Source organism: Nipponia nippon, unplaced genomic scaffold (genome assembly GCF_047370975.1).
Source record: "Nipponia nippon isolate SJK-2023a ecotype South Korea unplaced genomic scaffold, ASM4737097v1 scaffold_16, whole genome shotgun sequence".
NCBI classification, from domain to species: Eukaryota; Metazoa; Chordata; class Aves; order Pelecaniformes; family Threskiornithidae; genus Nipponia; species Nipponia nippon.
The window spans coordinates 3,303,540-3,319,362 of NW_028262332.1; the positions used below are offsets into that span (position 1 = coordinate 3,303,540).

Here is a 15,823-nt window from a genome sequence, read left to right on the forward strand (position 1 = left end):
CCCTCTCTCAATCAGCTGATTAAACTAGGCTTACAGTGCTGGTGCACCTCTGAATATTGTAAAGAAAACATTGCAGTGTATCACAAGCCAGAAATACTACAGTAGCTACCACTAAAAATCCTAATTTTGAACTCAGGTTCCAGGTACTCTTAGGGGAGGAATTAGCTGAAGAAATGGACAATCTTTACTAGCAAATTTAGTTTCCCAGTGGTCAGCACTGTAGTTTCCCATTGAACTGGCTCACCTAATCATTCTTCTTGATGTTTCTTTGAGTTTGTATAAGAAAGGGTGGTGCAATTTAAGACTAGTAGAAGCCAGGAGAGGAAGAGAGACTGACGCACAACACAGACAAGGGTCTTTGGTAAACAGCATAGATCTTCTTAAAAACAGTCAACAGAATGGAAAAATTACTTCCCCAAGCCATGCTCCTATGTGGAACTCACTTCCAGAGGCAAGACAGTATCACATCCACAATTCATCAGCAGTTGCTGCACAATCTGGGTCCTTCAGCAGAGGAATTTGAGGTTGGTGCTTGGTTTCTCTAATGTCCACTCATTTAACTCCACAGGCCTCTCATGCCTGATGTATTACCATTTGTCCTCCTCCAGGACCCACATTGTGCTATGCAGGCAGGGTTCCAGAACCAGAGCAAGAAAGAACAAAGCTGCAGTCTGACTGCTCAGCTTCCTCAGAGCTGGGTTACGTGCTCGCCCTACAGATTAGTTGTTAATCTGATGTAACATTCTCAAGACATGCTGCCAGAAAGGTCCCTCTAACTAGTAAAATGGATCACTTTCTTTGATTTCTGAAGTGGTTCTAAACCAAAACCTTACTGCAATGCTGGGTGAGACCTCTAACAGCAGCACCTTAGTGTGTGATGCCTTTGATAATAACAGAAAGGAGGTACCTGTTGTAGCCACAGCTTCCAGAGGAGAGGAGTGCTGTTCTCCAGCCAATCCGTACACCTTGATTTTATAGGAAGTGTTAGCTTGGAGGCCATCAATCACAGCACCTAGGGATTCTTTGGGCAGGAAGGTTTCTGCAGGTGGCCCAGCTGCCAATGACACTTCCTCGTACTCCACCATAAAACTACTGTAGGCTCCTGTATTTGCATACCATGAGACACTAATGCTGTGGTCTGTTACCCTCGAGACCACAAGGTCCCTCAGTGCACCCTCCTGCATCCCTGAGGCCTCTGGAGCAAGAAAGCTCCCAGGGCCAGAAAGCTCCTCTGAGTCAGGAGTCATTGCCTGTGTTAGGGTTAGACTATATAGAGCTACAAAGAAACAGACAAGCAAACAGCAGTGTGAAATATTCAGTCTTTCCTTTTCAGCAAAAAAACCCCCACATTTAGCAAACTGTTCACTCCAGAAGCTTTACCACCCCTTGAATGCAGAATCATGGACATCAGTTAAAAAAAAACTTGGTCATTTGAGCTGCACTTTATCCATATGAAGAGCCAGAAGCAACAGAAGGCTGCCATCCTAGATTATGGAAAAGTTTGTGACATGTCCTTTGCTAGCGGTTCATGAGCTCTGAATGTTTCAGCTGTCTGTGTGTGGAGAGTTGATATACATCAAAAGATAACAGCAAGAATGTGAGAGGGGAGAGGAGGCACCAACAGAAGATCTTCAGCTCTGGGGCTGAAAGAAGCTTTACCTTCAGTGATAGAAAAGTCACTATGCAAACAAAAAAAAAATAATGTGTGGGAAACTCCTGAACACCTGCAGGCAGAGAAGGCTGACTGAACCATCAAGAGGCTGGGAATAATATAAGATGAAAAACCAGCAATCTGGAGAAGCAAAGGAAACTGAAAAGAAAAACTCTAAACCCTTCCGCAGTCCCTGGCTCCCTTGTTCAGCAGGGATGGCACATGCTCCTCTACACAGCAGGACTGTCTCCTCCACCCACCGAGAAGAGCTAGTCCAGTCCTAGCCATGCTACTGGCATTTTCCACTTCAATCATTCCTCTCTCCCTGGTTGCTCCAAGTACTCTCCCCAGCAGTGCAATGGACCTGAGGTCCTCCATAGCTCTGCAAGAGACAGTAAAAGAACAAGTTTGTTTGGCTTAGCCTGAGGACTTCAGGACCTCCCAAGTACCGGGAACATGGATAAAGAGGACTTGAGGGTGGATGGAAAAGTAAACTGAAGAAGAAACCTCTTGTCTTATACCCCACAGGCTTACAGAGCATTTCTGCCTCCCCATGCTCATGTGTTTGGATTTGTCCATTCCTATGCAGGAGGAAGGTCACAGAGACAGGTTATGTCAACTACTGCTGTTGCTTCTAAGCAGCCCACTGCAGAGAACTCTGTTTACTGGCTGCTCTGAGTAAAGACTTAAAACAAATACACTGGCCAGATGAAAGTATTCATAAAAAAAAAAAAAAAAAAACCAAACCAGAAAAAAGAAGCCACCTTGTGAGACTTCGAAAGCTGGTGCTGGAAAGACCAGACTGTAAAATTCCACAGTATGTTGTTTCTGCCTTTTCACCGTCTACGCATACTTCTTTTGAGACCACTCAGTCTTCAGACGGATGGGGAAACAGAAAACTTTGGAAAAATAGAAGCCTACCACATAATCCTTCAGCTTCCTTTTGTATGTGTGTGCCTCAAGGTTTCCCAATTTTCCCTTCATTGGACACAGGCCTGACTTATGCATCAAACAAATAATTCAGCACTGCTGCTTTTCTGTAGTTTACACCATACCATATAACTCTCTGCTGTACTGGATTACTCGACTCTATAAAGCATTCAGAGGTTCTGCTGGCACACACACTACCAGGGAATATGAAACCAGTTTTGATCAGTTAAGCTTTATAGTTATTAATTTGTAAAATCCACAACTTCTGGCATATGTTTACTTCATAGATGGTCTTTGGGGAGAAAAGGATAAACACCCTGATATCTGATAAGGACAATAATTGTAGCCCAACTGATTCTGATTTCACTGTCTCTGTGTCTCTGCCTGCTTACTTATAGCAGTTAAGGCTTTATCTCACAGGACTTAGCCTGAAGGCACCTAAAGATTCAGCACTTAGTTGTGTTCTATACTGAGATATAATTCTGTATGCGAAAAACTTTGGGTCAAAATGTTTCACAAAGAATAAAACCTTATCCAATAAGTAGTCCACTGATACTGGTTAAATAGAGTGGTTTGTACAAATGGAGATGGCAGAAATGGACCCCCTCTTTGTAGACAAATGTAACAGTCATGGTATCCAATGGAAATGGTGACTGTGACCAGATTTGTGGCAGTAGCCTTTCTTGCTTTTGGATGAGAAAACTGAAAAAGGGCAACATCAGAGCCCTGTTCACCCTGTTGAAGCATGATGGGTGGAGGCATGCTGTGAAGAGAATTCATTAGGCAGGAACAAGCAATGTTAAACACATTCTGGTTGTACTTCCTCTTAGTTTTTGGCTGTAGAAAACAAAACAAATTATAAGACCTAATACACAAAAAAGCAGCCTCATTTAAAACTAAGGATGAGGTCTGCATTTCCTGCAGGACAAACATCTGTGTTCTTTGTGAGTCTTCTCAAAGGATAAGCAAGAAATCATTGAGAACATGGAGCTAAACACAGTAGGTAAGGAAATACACAACTATCCCTCAGTTAAGTCTATCATGCTAGACAGAGCTAAGTCTGCTCTGCAGGCAGTTGAAGTTTTTAAGCCATTCCCCAGACATGACTTACAAAATCAGGTGAAGTTGTACTTGGGCTAGTCATTGCCCAATGACCTGGTGCATGGCACTCATTAAAAGCTGTTACTCACCAGTCGAACCCTTGACAGTCGTGGGTTTGCTTTTGTGTCTGCCTTTCTCCGCCACCAGACTAATGGTGTATTCTGTCCCTGCCTCCAGCCCTCGCAGGATAAAAGAGGTGCTGTCCACAGGGATCTCCACTTCGTTCTTCCTTCCAGAGGAGCTAATATAAATGAGGCGATAACGATCAAACTTGGCCACTGGTCTTCTCCAGCGAAGGGATAAGGTGGTTTCAGTAGGTTCACTGACTTCCAAGTCCTTGGGGTTATCAAGATCTACAGGTTAAAAAAGCAAAATTGAGTTGTCTCTGAACTGCCCTGGGACAGTTTTTCAGGCATCTGTAGGCAGAGCAATATCTATCTATACTGGGTGTCTAGCAACAGCTCAGAGTCTTATCCACCTTCTAGAGCTTTTGAAGCCCTGTTGCTTGATATAGGCAGAGGATGATGAAATTCTCTTTTACAGACAAACCACACTAGAACAAATTTCCCTCACTTACATTCACTTCAGTAGGCACTGCATGGAAGAGGGGCAAAATTTAAGCCTTCAGAGAATTTACCTTGGAAAAAGGAGATATTGTGAGAAAAATCCTGGGGTTGAAGGGCAGTCAGGACTACGGCAACCACTGAGGCTGTGCTCTTTATCAGATCAACCCTTTGGCCATAACTACTATTTCTGCCAGAAACCCTCACAATTAGAGAATGGCCAGAGTAATCAGTGTAAACATCATTACCATTAAGGAGCTCACCTGGAGATGAAACTCCCAGAGCATTAAGAGATCCTCATAAAGGAAAAGGAAGCCAGATTCATAGGTCAAGATCTCTGGGGAAATGTTTTTTCTTTCCCTTGAGGGGAAATGTCCTATTGGTACCAAAATGAAATGAGGAACTTCCTAAAATAGTTCTTACAGCATTACTTGGAAAGGAAAGAAACATCAGAGTGGCTCCACCTGACTTGCTGCTTCCTCGAGAGGACAAAGGAGGATCAAGCTACTCACCAGTGCCAGCATTAATGGTAGCAGGAGCGCTTTCCCTGTCCTGTTTCACTGCTGTCACTCCAATGCCATATTCCGTTCCAGGCCTCAAACCTAAGAGATGAGGAATAGAAGTATGAGTTCCTGTCCATGGAATATGCCTACAGGCATCTGTTTAAATAAGAAAGCAAGGTAAGATATATCCGTTCCTGTGTATGCAGAGAATCAAGGCTTCAGTTGACCCTCCAGCTGACCTGATGTTAATAAATCTTTTTCCATGTACGCACCAAAGGATAAACATTATGGCTGACAGAGACTGTATTTTGGACACTGTGCAAATGTATAATCAGAGATAGCTTCTACATTCAAGAGCTTGCAGTATAGGTACTTCTGCCAAAGAAAAGCAGGTAGATGTCCATGTGACCTGGAGAAAGTACCATTATCTAGCCTTTCAGGCTGGTAAGGCAACTTGTAGGTCCACAGAAATGTTGCAGGCTGGTATCAGTAAATACCACCCCTAGCACATACAAAAGCCTTTTGAACTCAGGATGTGAAGCCATCTCCACAAAGATATGTAGCTACCTGGAACTCAGGGAACTGACTAGTAGGACTCAGAGATGCACATGAAAGTGAAATGACTACACACCTTCTGTTGGCTAGTTATCCATCTGCAGGTGTGTAAATATGTATCGCATGTATTTTAATTTAATTTCTTGTACTCAAAATGCGTAATCTCTGCTTGTACCTCTTATGTATAGTGACCAAAAGGACATTTTTTCACTACACTACTGTGCTTTAGGGTGATGGCAGTGGCATGACAGTAACGACAATCTCTCCGTGCCCCTACCTGTGAGTGTAGCTCTGGTTGTTGCTTGGTTGCCCTTTGGCACTGTGATCTCAGCATGGTCTCCACCAGAGATGGGAGCAAACTTAATTCGATAGTTATCAATATTTGCATGACTGTTCTTCCACTCCAAAGTAATGCTATTGTCTGTCTGTGACACCCGCTTCAGGTTTCTTGGAGCATCCAAGTCTGTAATCAATCAACCAACAAATAAATAACTAGGAATAATTCTCTTATGACAGCAGTCTCTTATGACAGTACTTTTTAGAAGGTGAAATGATCCATAAAGCTGAAGTTAAGTTTCCTCTGTCATCTACCACTATGTTCTTAACTAAACCAAGCAGATTTTTTTTTAGCATGAACTGGATTGCTCACTAGTTTTGGGAAAAAATCAGTGGAATAAATTCAACTTCTATCTCCTGAGACAAAAATAAGATTTTAAATTTTAGTAATTATTTTTTATTACAAAATAAGCTTGTGGAAAAACATATTTGGATGAAAATACTGTTTTTCCTTTATATACCTCAGCTTTCAAACAAAAAAAAGCTTTTGATGATCTCTAGAATTTCTGTTCAGTAAATATCTTGCTTTCATGGCTGAAAGGAACTCTCAAGTCTCAAAACAAAAGGTGAATATTATGTAGAAATTCAATGGGCTTTCACTCTTTACACCTATAGTACACTCAAATCCTGCTCTGAATGAACAACTACATTTTGGAATGAAAAGGGAGGTAATTCTCTATGTATCATTTACTCAGATCCCTTAATGCATCAAACTTTGATAACATGCTAAAGGACCCAGGCTTTCACAAAGCATTCCCAGGATCACTAAGGAGCAAAGGAAATTTATAAAAGCATGACAGAAAACATTTGCAGAACTGAAGAAGGAAAAAAAGTAAAGGTCTCTGCTAATCTGTTATGCATTTAGACAAACAGAAATAAGGTCTTAGAATAGGAACCATGGAAGATATTTAGCTCAGCAGACAGACAAGTAATCCAGAGGAATTTGTTTCCTGAAGTAGAGATTTAGGGTATGATGAGCAAAAGCTTCTAAGTGGCTTAATAACACAATTCCCATTTTCAGAATACATTTAGATACTTGGGGGGGGGGGGGGGGTGTCTAAATATTTTGTTGAGCCAGTAAGGTATATAAGGCACAGAAAAACATTCTCCACTTTCATGTACCCCTATAACAGTGCTGATTCTGTGTTGATGCAGTAACTATCAACTCAAGCAACTTGACACAAAAAGCACAGGAAGATTGCTGGTGATTGCATTACCTTCCAAGAAGTTTGGGTTGGGATCCAAGCCTCTTACCTGTGACAAAGACTTCTTTCATAGGGTCGCTTTCCATGTCCCCTCGACGAGAGATAAGCGTCACTTCATACTCTGTGTGTGGCCTCAGGTTTCCAATAGAATATTGGTTTTCATCTTCAGAGAGCTCAATGGCTGTCCTGTCCCCTGGAATATCCTTGGGGCCGTAAGTGAGCTCTATGCCTTCAATTTCAGCCAAGGGTTTGGACCACGTGATAAGAGCTGTGGTGTCTGTGACATCTTTTGCCTCGATCTGGCTAGGGGCATCAAGCTCTGTTACAAAAAGAGAAAAAGGTGGGTTTTTTTAAAGATATCTTGCCAGAAAAAACATACACATTCTTGTACTTTTAATTGCTGATTCAGAGCAAAATTAAAATGAGTAGCTTCTACCAACTGAAGTTTATCTTCAGTTACTTTCTTCCTTTACTTTCTATAGTTGTAGAAGAAAGTGCCAAATGGAGTCAATTCATCAGAAGCAAATTCATCAAAATTAATTAACATCAGAAGCTGCCAAAGGAAAGACAAGCAGGAACCCTAAGAGATTCTCCATCTGCACAATAGAAACTCTCCTTTAAATGCTTTCTTCATGCAAATATAACGAGGATGAAAGAAATTCTAGTTCCTGTTGATGTACATTTTGAAAAAGAATAAAAGTGCATCCTGCTTGCTACCTTCTAGCTAAACATAAATTTCCTTTCCTCTTCAAACAGGCAATTTGGAAAGGAATTAATCTCTCCTCCTGTGTTCTTCATTAGCAGCTGCACTACTTTCTTTTTTCCCCCTATCAATTCACAGTATAGAGCTTGGCTTTCTCTTTGTTTAAAAACTCCCCAGGTTACACCAAACAGCAGTTGTTTTATTGGTGGCACTACATCAAATACAGGCTGTGCTTACTTGTGGTTATCACTCTGGATAGTCCTGGTCCTCTGGTATTGTTTTTCACTATATGAAGGGATACATTATACTGTTGCCCTGGTGCCAAACCTGGCTGCATATAGGATGTCTCTGGCCTTTTCAAGCTGCTGGTTATATCTCCATTATCATCCTTTTTCTGTAACACATGGAACAATCAGTTAGTATAAATATAAAAAAATCTAGTAACTTTCACTTAAATATGGCCTCTATACAAGAAACACTGCTTCCTTACCATATTACGGAAGACCAGCTCCCAGCCATCAAATGAAAAGTTCAGAGGATCCCACTCCACCTGGACAGACGTTTCTCTAACAGATTTGAATTTCAGACCTTCTGGAGCAGGCAGGTCTGTGACAGAAAAAAAGTATATCGTTACATGAGCAACAAGTTCCCATAAATAGGGCACTGAGGGTGGGACGTCTTTCCACCACTAAATATCTGCCATGTAAGTATCTGCAACCGAGATGTTTAAACCTTCTTCACAGCCAGTTATTCTGTCTTTGGAGAAACATTCCTCTGACCTGTTTTAGATGTCGCCTTAGAGTAAAATGAATTTTGCCCTAGAAATCTCTATTTTTGCCCTCTTGAAAGAAGCCTAGTGTGGGCATTTGAAGTTAGGTGAGATGAATCCTGCTCCGGGTCTCTAAAAATGAGAACAGCGACAGAAGTCAAAGAGCATCTTTTGAGGCTGGGATGTCTAGATATGACTGTGGTGTGCACAATACAAAAAGGAAGATGAACAACAAATGAACAGACAAGCAGATAGAAAGTAAGTTGTGGTAAAACACACTGAAGATGCAGAACAAATATAACCTCCATTTTAGTCAAAACTCTTTGAATCCAAGTGATTTCATATTGCTTTTTTACATACTGCCAGATTTTTATATTTTTTCAGGAAGCATTACCAGATTTTAAAAATGTACCTTATTATGAAGAAGCCAAGGGTCTTAATTTACAAAGATGCCATGATATTCATTGGGAGGCACTGCAGAGAGCAGAAGAGCTAGTGAACTGTACCTTTAACACAGTCATTGGTATTGGAAAAGAATAGAAAATGAAAAGTGCAGATGCCTCCCTGCATCCAGAACAGAAGATGAATTGAAAATAGAAAATACAAAAGTAATAATACCCCTCAAAAAAGGATGAAAATAAATACATACTATGGAATAGAGAAAAGAATGAATACAGGGAATATTAAACTCACATGTTGCCACCCTGGCACTGACTGGAATACTCTTCTTGTTTTTAAGGATTGCAAAGACACGGATAAAGTATTCTACACCCGGCTCCAGCTCATGGATAGTGGCAGCTGTCTGGTTTCCTGGCACGGTAAACTGCATATCTAAGCCACCACTGCCGGTAGGGACATAGGTGATGAGGTACTCATTGACGAGATTCTCATGCTTCCATTCCAGATTTACGGTTTTATCTGTTATGTTTGTCACAGTCAGCTCAGTTGGAGGAGACACTAGGAAGGGGAAAAAACCAAAACAAACTTGTAAGAAGTTTTCAAGGCTCAGAAAATAATGACTTACCCAGTTTCACATTTTCCCAGGAGCAGTTTATAAGAATTATCTAACAAACAGGGAATGGGGAAGCCATGTCACACAAATTAGCCGCTTGAAGAAAGGAATGTTCAGCTGATGAAGACTACAGACATTTCCAAAAGTCCTGAGCCAATTTCTACTCTCACACTTGCGCACAACCTATGGCTGACTGTGTTCCAGCTCCTCCTCTCATGGCTACAGCACAAGACGACTATAGCTGGGTCCCTAGGGATTCAGACGTTAAATTCAATTGCCAGCAACACATGAACTTATAGCTGGAAGTCCTGGGGTTTGGATACACAGAATTGCACAGATTTTCCAAAGTAAAATAAAACATGATTATTTTTGTAATACTTTCAATAGATTACTCCACATTTGCACACACAAGAGCACAAAATGTGGCTTGGGAGTCTTCCAGAAGGAGGAGATGAAAAATAGGAATTTTTTTTTCAAGGGTATTCATTGTCTTTTATAATGTTCCCAACCCCAAAGTACTCTTTGATTACTCTACAAAGATTTTAGTTCCTAAAGAAAACTCCGTCCTTTACAGCGTAATGCCTGTCATTACCTAGCTGCCAAAATTTTCTATCAATTTCCATAGAGTCAGTGGTACTGGGAAACTAAGCACGTGGCTTTATAGTTAAGTTTCCACTCCAGCTGATTCCATGATTTTACTCTAAGCTTTGTCGGATCTAACATACACATACATACATATATATACACACACATATATAATACATATAAAATCAAGTTTTACTTTAGTTAGAAAAATCTATTTGGCCAATTGAGAGATAGCCAAAATCCCTGTAATAATCCTGAAAGCTTGCACTGCAATATTTGCAACGTCTGGCAATTCCATCATGACAGTTGTCTCGTACAGATCACTCAGATAGGGCAACGTTATTTTCTGTCTGTGCCTTGCCTCTACTACACCCTCTACCTCCATCAGGGCTCCGGCTCAGAGATCTACCTCCAAAGCAAAGTTGCTGAGCCCTTGGTGTCTGTCAGTATATTTTGTCAGTCCTGTGTGTTTCATTTTCGGCTTTTACAATGGTGATAGCATTGTAAATGCAAATCCCTTTCTTACCCATCTAGCATGAGACTGGGAACCAGCACCTGGCTGTGAAAAACGTTTGATACCCAGGCTCTTTATTCGCTGACATTATCTACGTTATCTCATTACTATAAAGCCTTATTCTTTAGTCAAAATTCAGTCCATATTCTTTTGACTAATCCTGCTGAATACCTAGTAAGAAGACTCTGGATACATTGCCCTCTTCTCCATATCTAGAACAGTTTCTTTCAGATGCATTTTTTTTTAGCATTGAGAGGTACTATGAGAAACTAAAAGGTCATGGTGACAAATCCCAGCCAGTGCTAGCTACAGCTCTGGTGACATTGTGGTGGGAGCAAACTTGGTGATAACAAATAGACTGCATCACCATTATCAGCCTGTTGGCTTGCTGATCACCAAAAGTCACCAGCGACCGCTACACTATATAGCCCTGAAAAGTAAGGGAGGCCAAGAGCTTGCTACCAGTAGCATTACTTCTCTGATTCAGCTGTTTGGACTATGATAAAGAAGAGTGGCGACAGGGCCCAGCTATATGGAAAAGGTTCACAGAGCCTCCAGGGCTGCTGGATGGACACAGAGAATTACCCAGGGAAAGCAGTTCAAAAGGGACATTGCAACCTACCATCGGAGCAGTCATCCCCCATGTAACCATCCTCACAGACACACTGTCCGTCGATGCAGCGTCCCACATTGTTGCAGTCGTTGGGGCAGGACCGTTCACGGCAGTCCTCCCCCATGAAGCCCTCGTGGCATACACAGCGCCCGTCAACGCAGCGCCCATGCTGGTGGCAGTTGTTGGGGCAGGACAGCTCGCTACAGTCCTCCCCCATGAAGCCATTGTCACACTCACAGAGCCCCTCCACACAGCGCCCACGGTTGTTGCAATCGTTGGGGCACCGCAGCTCCCCACAGTCCTCCCCTGTGTACCCCTCGTTACACATACACTGCCCATTGACACAGAGTCCATGGTTGTTGCAATCGTTGGGGCACCGCAGCTCACCACAGTCGTCCCCGATGAATCCCTCATGGCACACACACTTCCCGTTGACACAGCGCCCACGGTTGTTGCAGTCACTGGGGCACCGCAGCTCCCCACAGTCCTCTCCAATGAATCCTTCGTGGCACATGCACTGCCCATTGACGCAGAGCCCGCGGTTGTGACAGTCATTGGGGCACCGCAGCTCCCCACAGTCCTCGCCCAGGTACCCCTCTTGGCAGATGCAGCGCCCGCCCACGCAGCGCCCACGGTTGTGACAGTCCTTTGGGCACCTCTTCTCACTGCAGTCATCCCCCACAAAGCCCTCGTAGCAGACACACAGCCCGTTCTCACAGCGCCCGTTGCCATTGCAGTTGTTAGGGCAGGTCAGCTCCCCGCAGTCCTCCCCAGTGAAGCCCTCCTCACAGAAGCAGGTCCCGTTGACGCAGCGCCCACGGTCAAAGCAGTCATTGGGGCAGATGAGCTCGCTGCAGTCCTCACCAGTGTAGCCCTCATTGCAGACACACTCATTGTCCACACAGCGCCCACGGTTGTGGCAGTTGTTGGGGCAGAGCGGCTCGCTGCAGTCCTCACCGGTGAAGCCCTCGTGGCACACACACTGCCCGCTCACGCACTTCCCATGCACACTGCACCCCTGGGAGCAGAGCTCTTCGCTGCAGTCTGTGCCTGTGTACCCCTCAAAGCACGCACAAACCCCATCCACGCACTTGCCTTGGTCATTACAGTCAGATGGGCAGGTAACCTGGCTGCAGTCCTCGCCAGTGAAGCCTTCATTGCAGATGCATTTGCCCTGGACGCAGAGGCCCCGGTTGAAGCAGTTGTGTGGGCAGTCTGGTTCAGAGCAGTTGGGGCCTTTCCAGCCAGGCTCGCAAATGCAGCCGCAGATCTCAATGCTGTAGTTGCCATGTCCACTGCAATAGGGTGTTGTGTCCAGGCGACCTGTACCAACAATCCAAAAAACCCATTACTCCCCTTGGCTCTGGGATGTGTTAAGCCAGTGTGGCACACACAGCCTAAAAGGGGACTGATTTTCCCAGCTCCTTGTAGGACATAATTTCCAGAATCACCAAAGCTTTCAAATGAGAATGCCTCCTTCTTTCTCTGGTGAGATTTAGTTTACCAGGAATGCTTTAATTCACACTAATGCCAGGGAAGAGCCCCTGCCAACTACTTGGTAAATGAGCATGCTGGATTCCTCTGCCCTTCTCAAAATCCCTCTTCCACTGACTGAGCAGCTTTCCTGACTGCTTCATTAGGGCATGCACCATGAAGCGTTATTCACCAATTCAGAACATAAAAAGCCAGGCAGCGTGCTGTATCATCAACTGTGAGACCAGCTCTGTGCTTAGAGGGACAGATTACTACTGAGACGACCTGTGTTTTCTCTCTTGTATGACCAATCTCTTACCTCACTTTAAAAAACAGCTGGAAGGATACCTCCCCCCCGCCTTCTCTAACTATTTATGCTTGTCTATTGCCTTATGTCCTGCTGTATTTTCATTGGTCTCTATTAAAGAAAACTTGGAAATGAAAACGGTTACATTGGCAGCTTACTCAAGGGGACAAAATGTGGAGCCAAGAGCTTGGACTGCATGACTTTTAATCTTAACTCCGACACAGATTGTCACCATGCCCAAGTACTGTACATGCTCAATGCCGCAGCTACAAAGCAGCCCAGGCAGACTTCTGACCCACAGATTCACAGAACTGCAAAACTGTGAATGAGTGTATCTTGCAAGCTGGCCAAATACATTCCCAGTTTTGATTACGTTTCAAATTTAACAGGTTGACTTTTGTTCATTCTTGAAACAGATTTGAGTATCTACTCTAAACAAGATCCACAGCCAGCACAAGAATTTCCCCAAGAGCAGTTCCCCAGCCTGCCTTACCTTCTGCTGCCTGGGAATTAGGACAGCATCCAGCCCCACTGGCACACTGCTCCCGTAGGGAGGATACCAGCCCCTCCAGCTCCTCTAGTCTGCTCAGCAGATCCTTAATGTCTGGGGCAGCTGCACAGCCACAAGCCCGGCGGGGAATGTTAATACGGTGTGTGAAGACAATCTGGTTCTCCTCATTCACCGTGTGCTCCTCGTAATTCTTGACGGGCTCAATTTCTGTCTTCAGGTCTGCATCACCGCTTGCTGTATCCAGGTCCACAGAGCAAAGGGAGCCAACAGGCAACTTAATGTTGTAGACATGGTTAAAAATCACAGGCTGATTATCCTCTGGCAAGGTCACATTTAGCCCGGTCTCCCGCTTCTGCCGGATAATTCGTTTGATGAGTCCACCATTGACATGCTGGTACAGCAAAGCTAAGATTGCACAGGCCAAAACCTGGGTGGGGAGTCCCATTGCAGCGTTCAGTTCCTTTTCACAGCTGATGGAGTCTTATATATGTTTGGCCTTTGTAGTCTGGAGCAGAAATTAGAGAGCCAGTTCAAACCAAGTTGGATATCCTTTCCTTTCCTGGCACGCTTGTTCCCTAAAAGAAGAAGGAGCAGTGTAAGGGATGAACTGCAGCTACACCACCCAACAAAAGGCCTATGACACCAAATGTGTGCTGGCATCCTTAAAGAACATAGCTGGGGTGCTATTGAATGTACAATCTCGCTTCATCCAAGCTGCTGAGCTTGTTCTTACATATAATAACAGTGCATTACCTTGTTTTCCAGGATCTCAGTGTGCTTGTGAACAAAATGTCACAAGACATGAATCTTGAAGGAAGCTACTATTACTTCCCATTTAGAGCAAGTATAGTGGAGTATGGAAGGTTTAACCGCCTCAAGCAGAAGACCAGGGCAAAGAAGCCTGCTGAGTCTCATCTCAACTGAAAACACTACTTTCAGACAGAGGTAGGTAAAATAAATATATGTCCTATTATGATTCAACTAACGTTAAGAGTCTGTATTTCCTTCACGCATTGGTCCACTGCTTGAAGGCTACTGAAGGCTGGATCATCTAACAAACTCAAGACATTGTCAAAAGACATACCAACACTACTAAGCTCATTGCAGTCCTTTTCCGTATGCTTTAAATTATTGCAATTGCTTGGGAATCTGATTCCAAGGGCTTATAGCCCAACAGTAAGTTTCACTATGCTGATGATTTGTCTACAGCATGAAGATAAATGGAGTTCTCTGGAGGACACTGCAGGTTGAAGGTTCTGGTGTCAGTGCTTGTATCATAGCTAGCAATATTTTAGCATAGAAGTAGTGAGACAGAGCAGAAGATGAGACTCCAAGAAGGAAGACACACTGTAAGAAGCAGCAATAGAAATACATGTGTGCACACACGCACAAGGGAGAGGAAGAGAAGGAAATTAAATCCTTTGATCATCTAAGTCCTTCAAGAAAGAGAGAAAGCTTTAGATCAATACAGGTGTAAAAAAGTCTTTTTAGCAACTAAGACACCTTTTCACTAGGCAACATTTCCCACTGTCTGATCTTTCATCAGCTATAATACAAGAGCTTGCTTATGGTTACAAGCATGGCTGGGCTGTACTAGCTCTTCCTGAAACTCATTCTTTTCTATTAGCTTCAATATTTCCTTTTCCTCCTCTGTCTGTACTGGTTCCTTTCAAATGATATGAGCCAGGGTAGCTGAAAGACATCTATTGACTTCCATGCAGAATCAACCCTTCAGCATGCAGAGTGAGAACCAAAAGCAGCTAATGGACTGACTAAACAAGTGTGCCTAATAAATGTCACCTTAGCATTTGTTCTCCTTTCTACTTCTAGAAAAGTTTGGTTAAACGGTTAGGTCAGTGACTGTACTTTCACTAGTTGTAAGCTAGTGAAATGCCAGTAATGGAGGAAACAGCAATTTATTCTCTGAACACCACGGTTTTTATGATAATTCATTTGTCAGATGGGAAACTAGCTTCTTCCACCCTTCTGCTTCCACCAAAATGTAAAGATAATTTTTTTCCCATGCTATCCCAGCTGCTTTTGTGAAAGAATAACAATAATACATCAGACACTTTACCGAAGTTAATTTTTTTGTAGACAATGTTGAGCTTACAAAGAGTGAACTTCACCCCTTTTTATTGGGGAATAAACCAGAAGTAAACAAGCAGCAGTGGAGGCTTTTTTCTTGTCATGGAAAACCAGTCAGCTTTAAGCCATTTCTAACACTTAACCCATTTGTTCAAATATGTCTGCAACCCCTGTCTGCACCAAAAGAGATCAACAAGGCAGCTAATAAAGAATAACAGAGACAGATGTGGTCCAGGTCTCATTTGTGACTCAGGCCAACCCCTAAATTGGGTTGCCAGTTCATGAAACATGTTCAGGACAGTATTTGAAGTGGGATTTTACTCTCAAGCACTCCCACTTGGGGTTTGCAAATTGCTTTCCATGCAATGAAATTCCATGTGCTATACATTTTTTGCCCTGAGACA

General features: G+C 43.3%; 1 protein-coding gene across 5 annotated transcripts in view; it reads right to left on the bottom strand.

The window, feature by feature from the left end:
• The window catches only part of TNC (tenascin C), a 74,240-nt gene that overhangs the window by 35,020 nt on the left and 23,397 nt on the right, over positions 1 to 15,823 (bottom strand). For all 5 annotated transcript variants that reach the window (XM_087752643.1, XM_087752642.1, XM_009475833.2 and 2 more), the window contains 9 exons: positions 13,314 to 13,906; positions 11,050 to 12,363; positions 9,010 to 9,273; positions 8,038 to 8,153; positions 7,785 to 7,941; positions 6,894 to 7,163; positions 5,581 to 5,766; positions 4,758 to 4,847; positions 3,772 to 4,035 (listed from right to left, as the gene is read on the bottom strand). In XM_087752643.1, coding sequence (XP_087608769.1) covers positions 3,772 to 4,035; positions 4,758 to 4,847; positions 5,581 to 5,766; positions 6,894 to 7,163; positions 7,785 to 7,941; positions 8,038 to 8,153; positions 9,010 to 9,273; positions 11,050 to 12,363; positions 13,314 to 13,776 — 3,124 coding nt within the window. In that variant the 5' untranslated portion in view covers positions 13,777 to 13,906. The remainder of the gene's footprint in view (positions 1 to 3,771; positions 4,036 to 4,757; positions 4,848 to 5,580; positions 5,767 to 6,893; positions 7,164 to 7,784; positions 7,942 to 8,037; positions 8,154 to 9,009; positions 9,274 to 11,049; positions 12,364 to 13,313; positions 13,907 to 15,823) is intronic.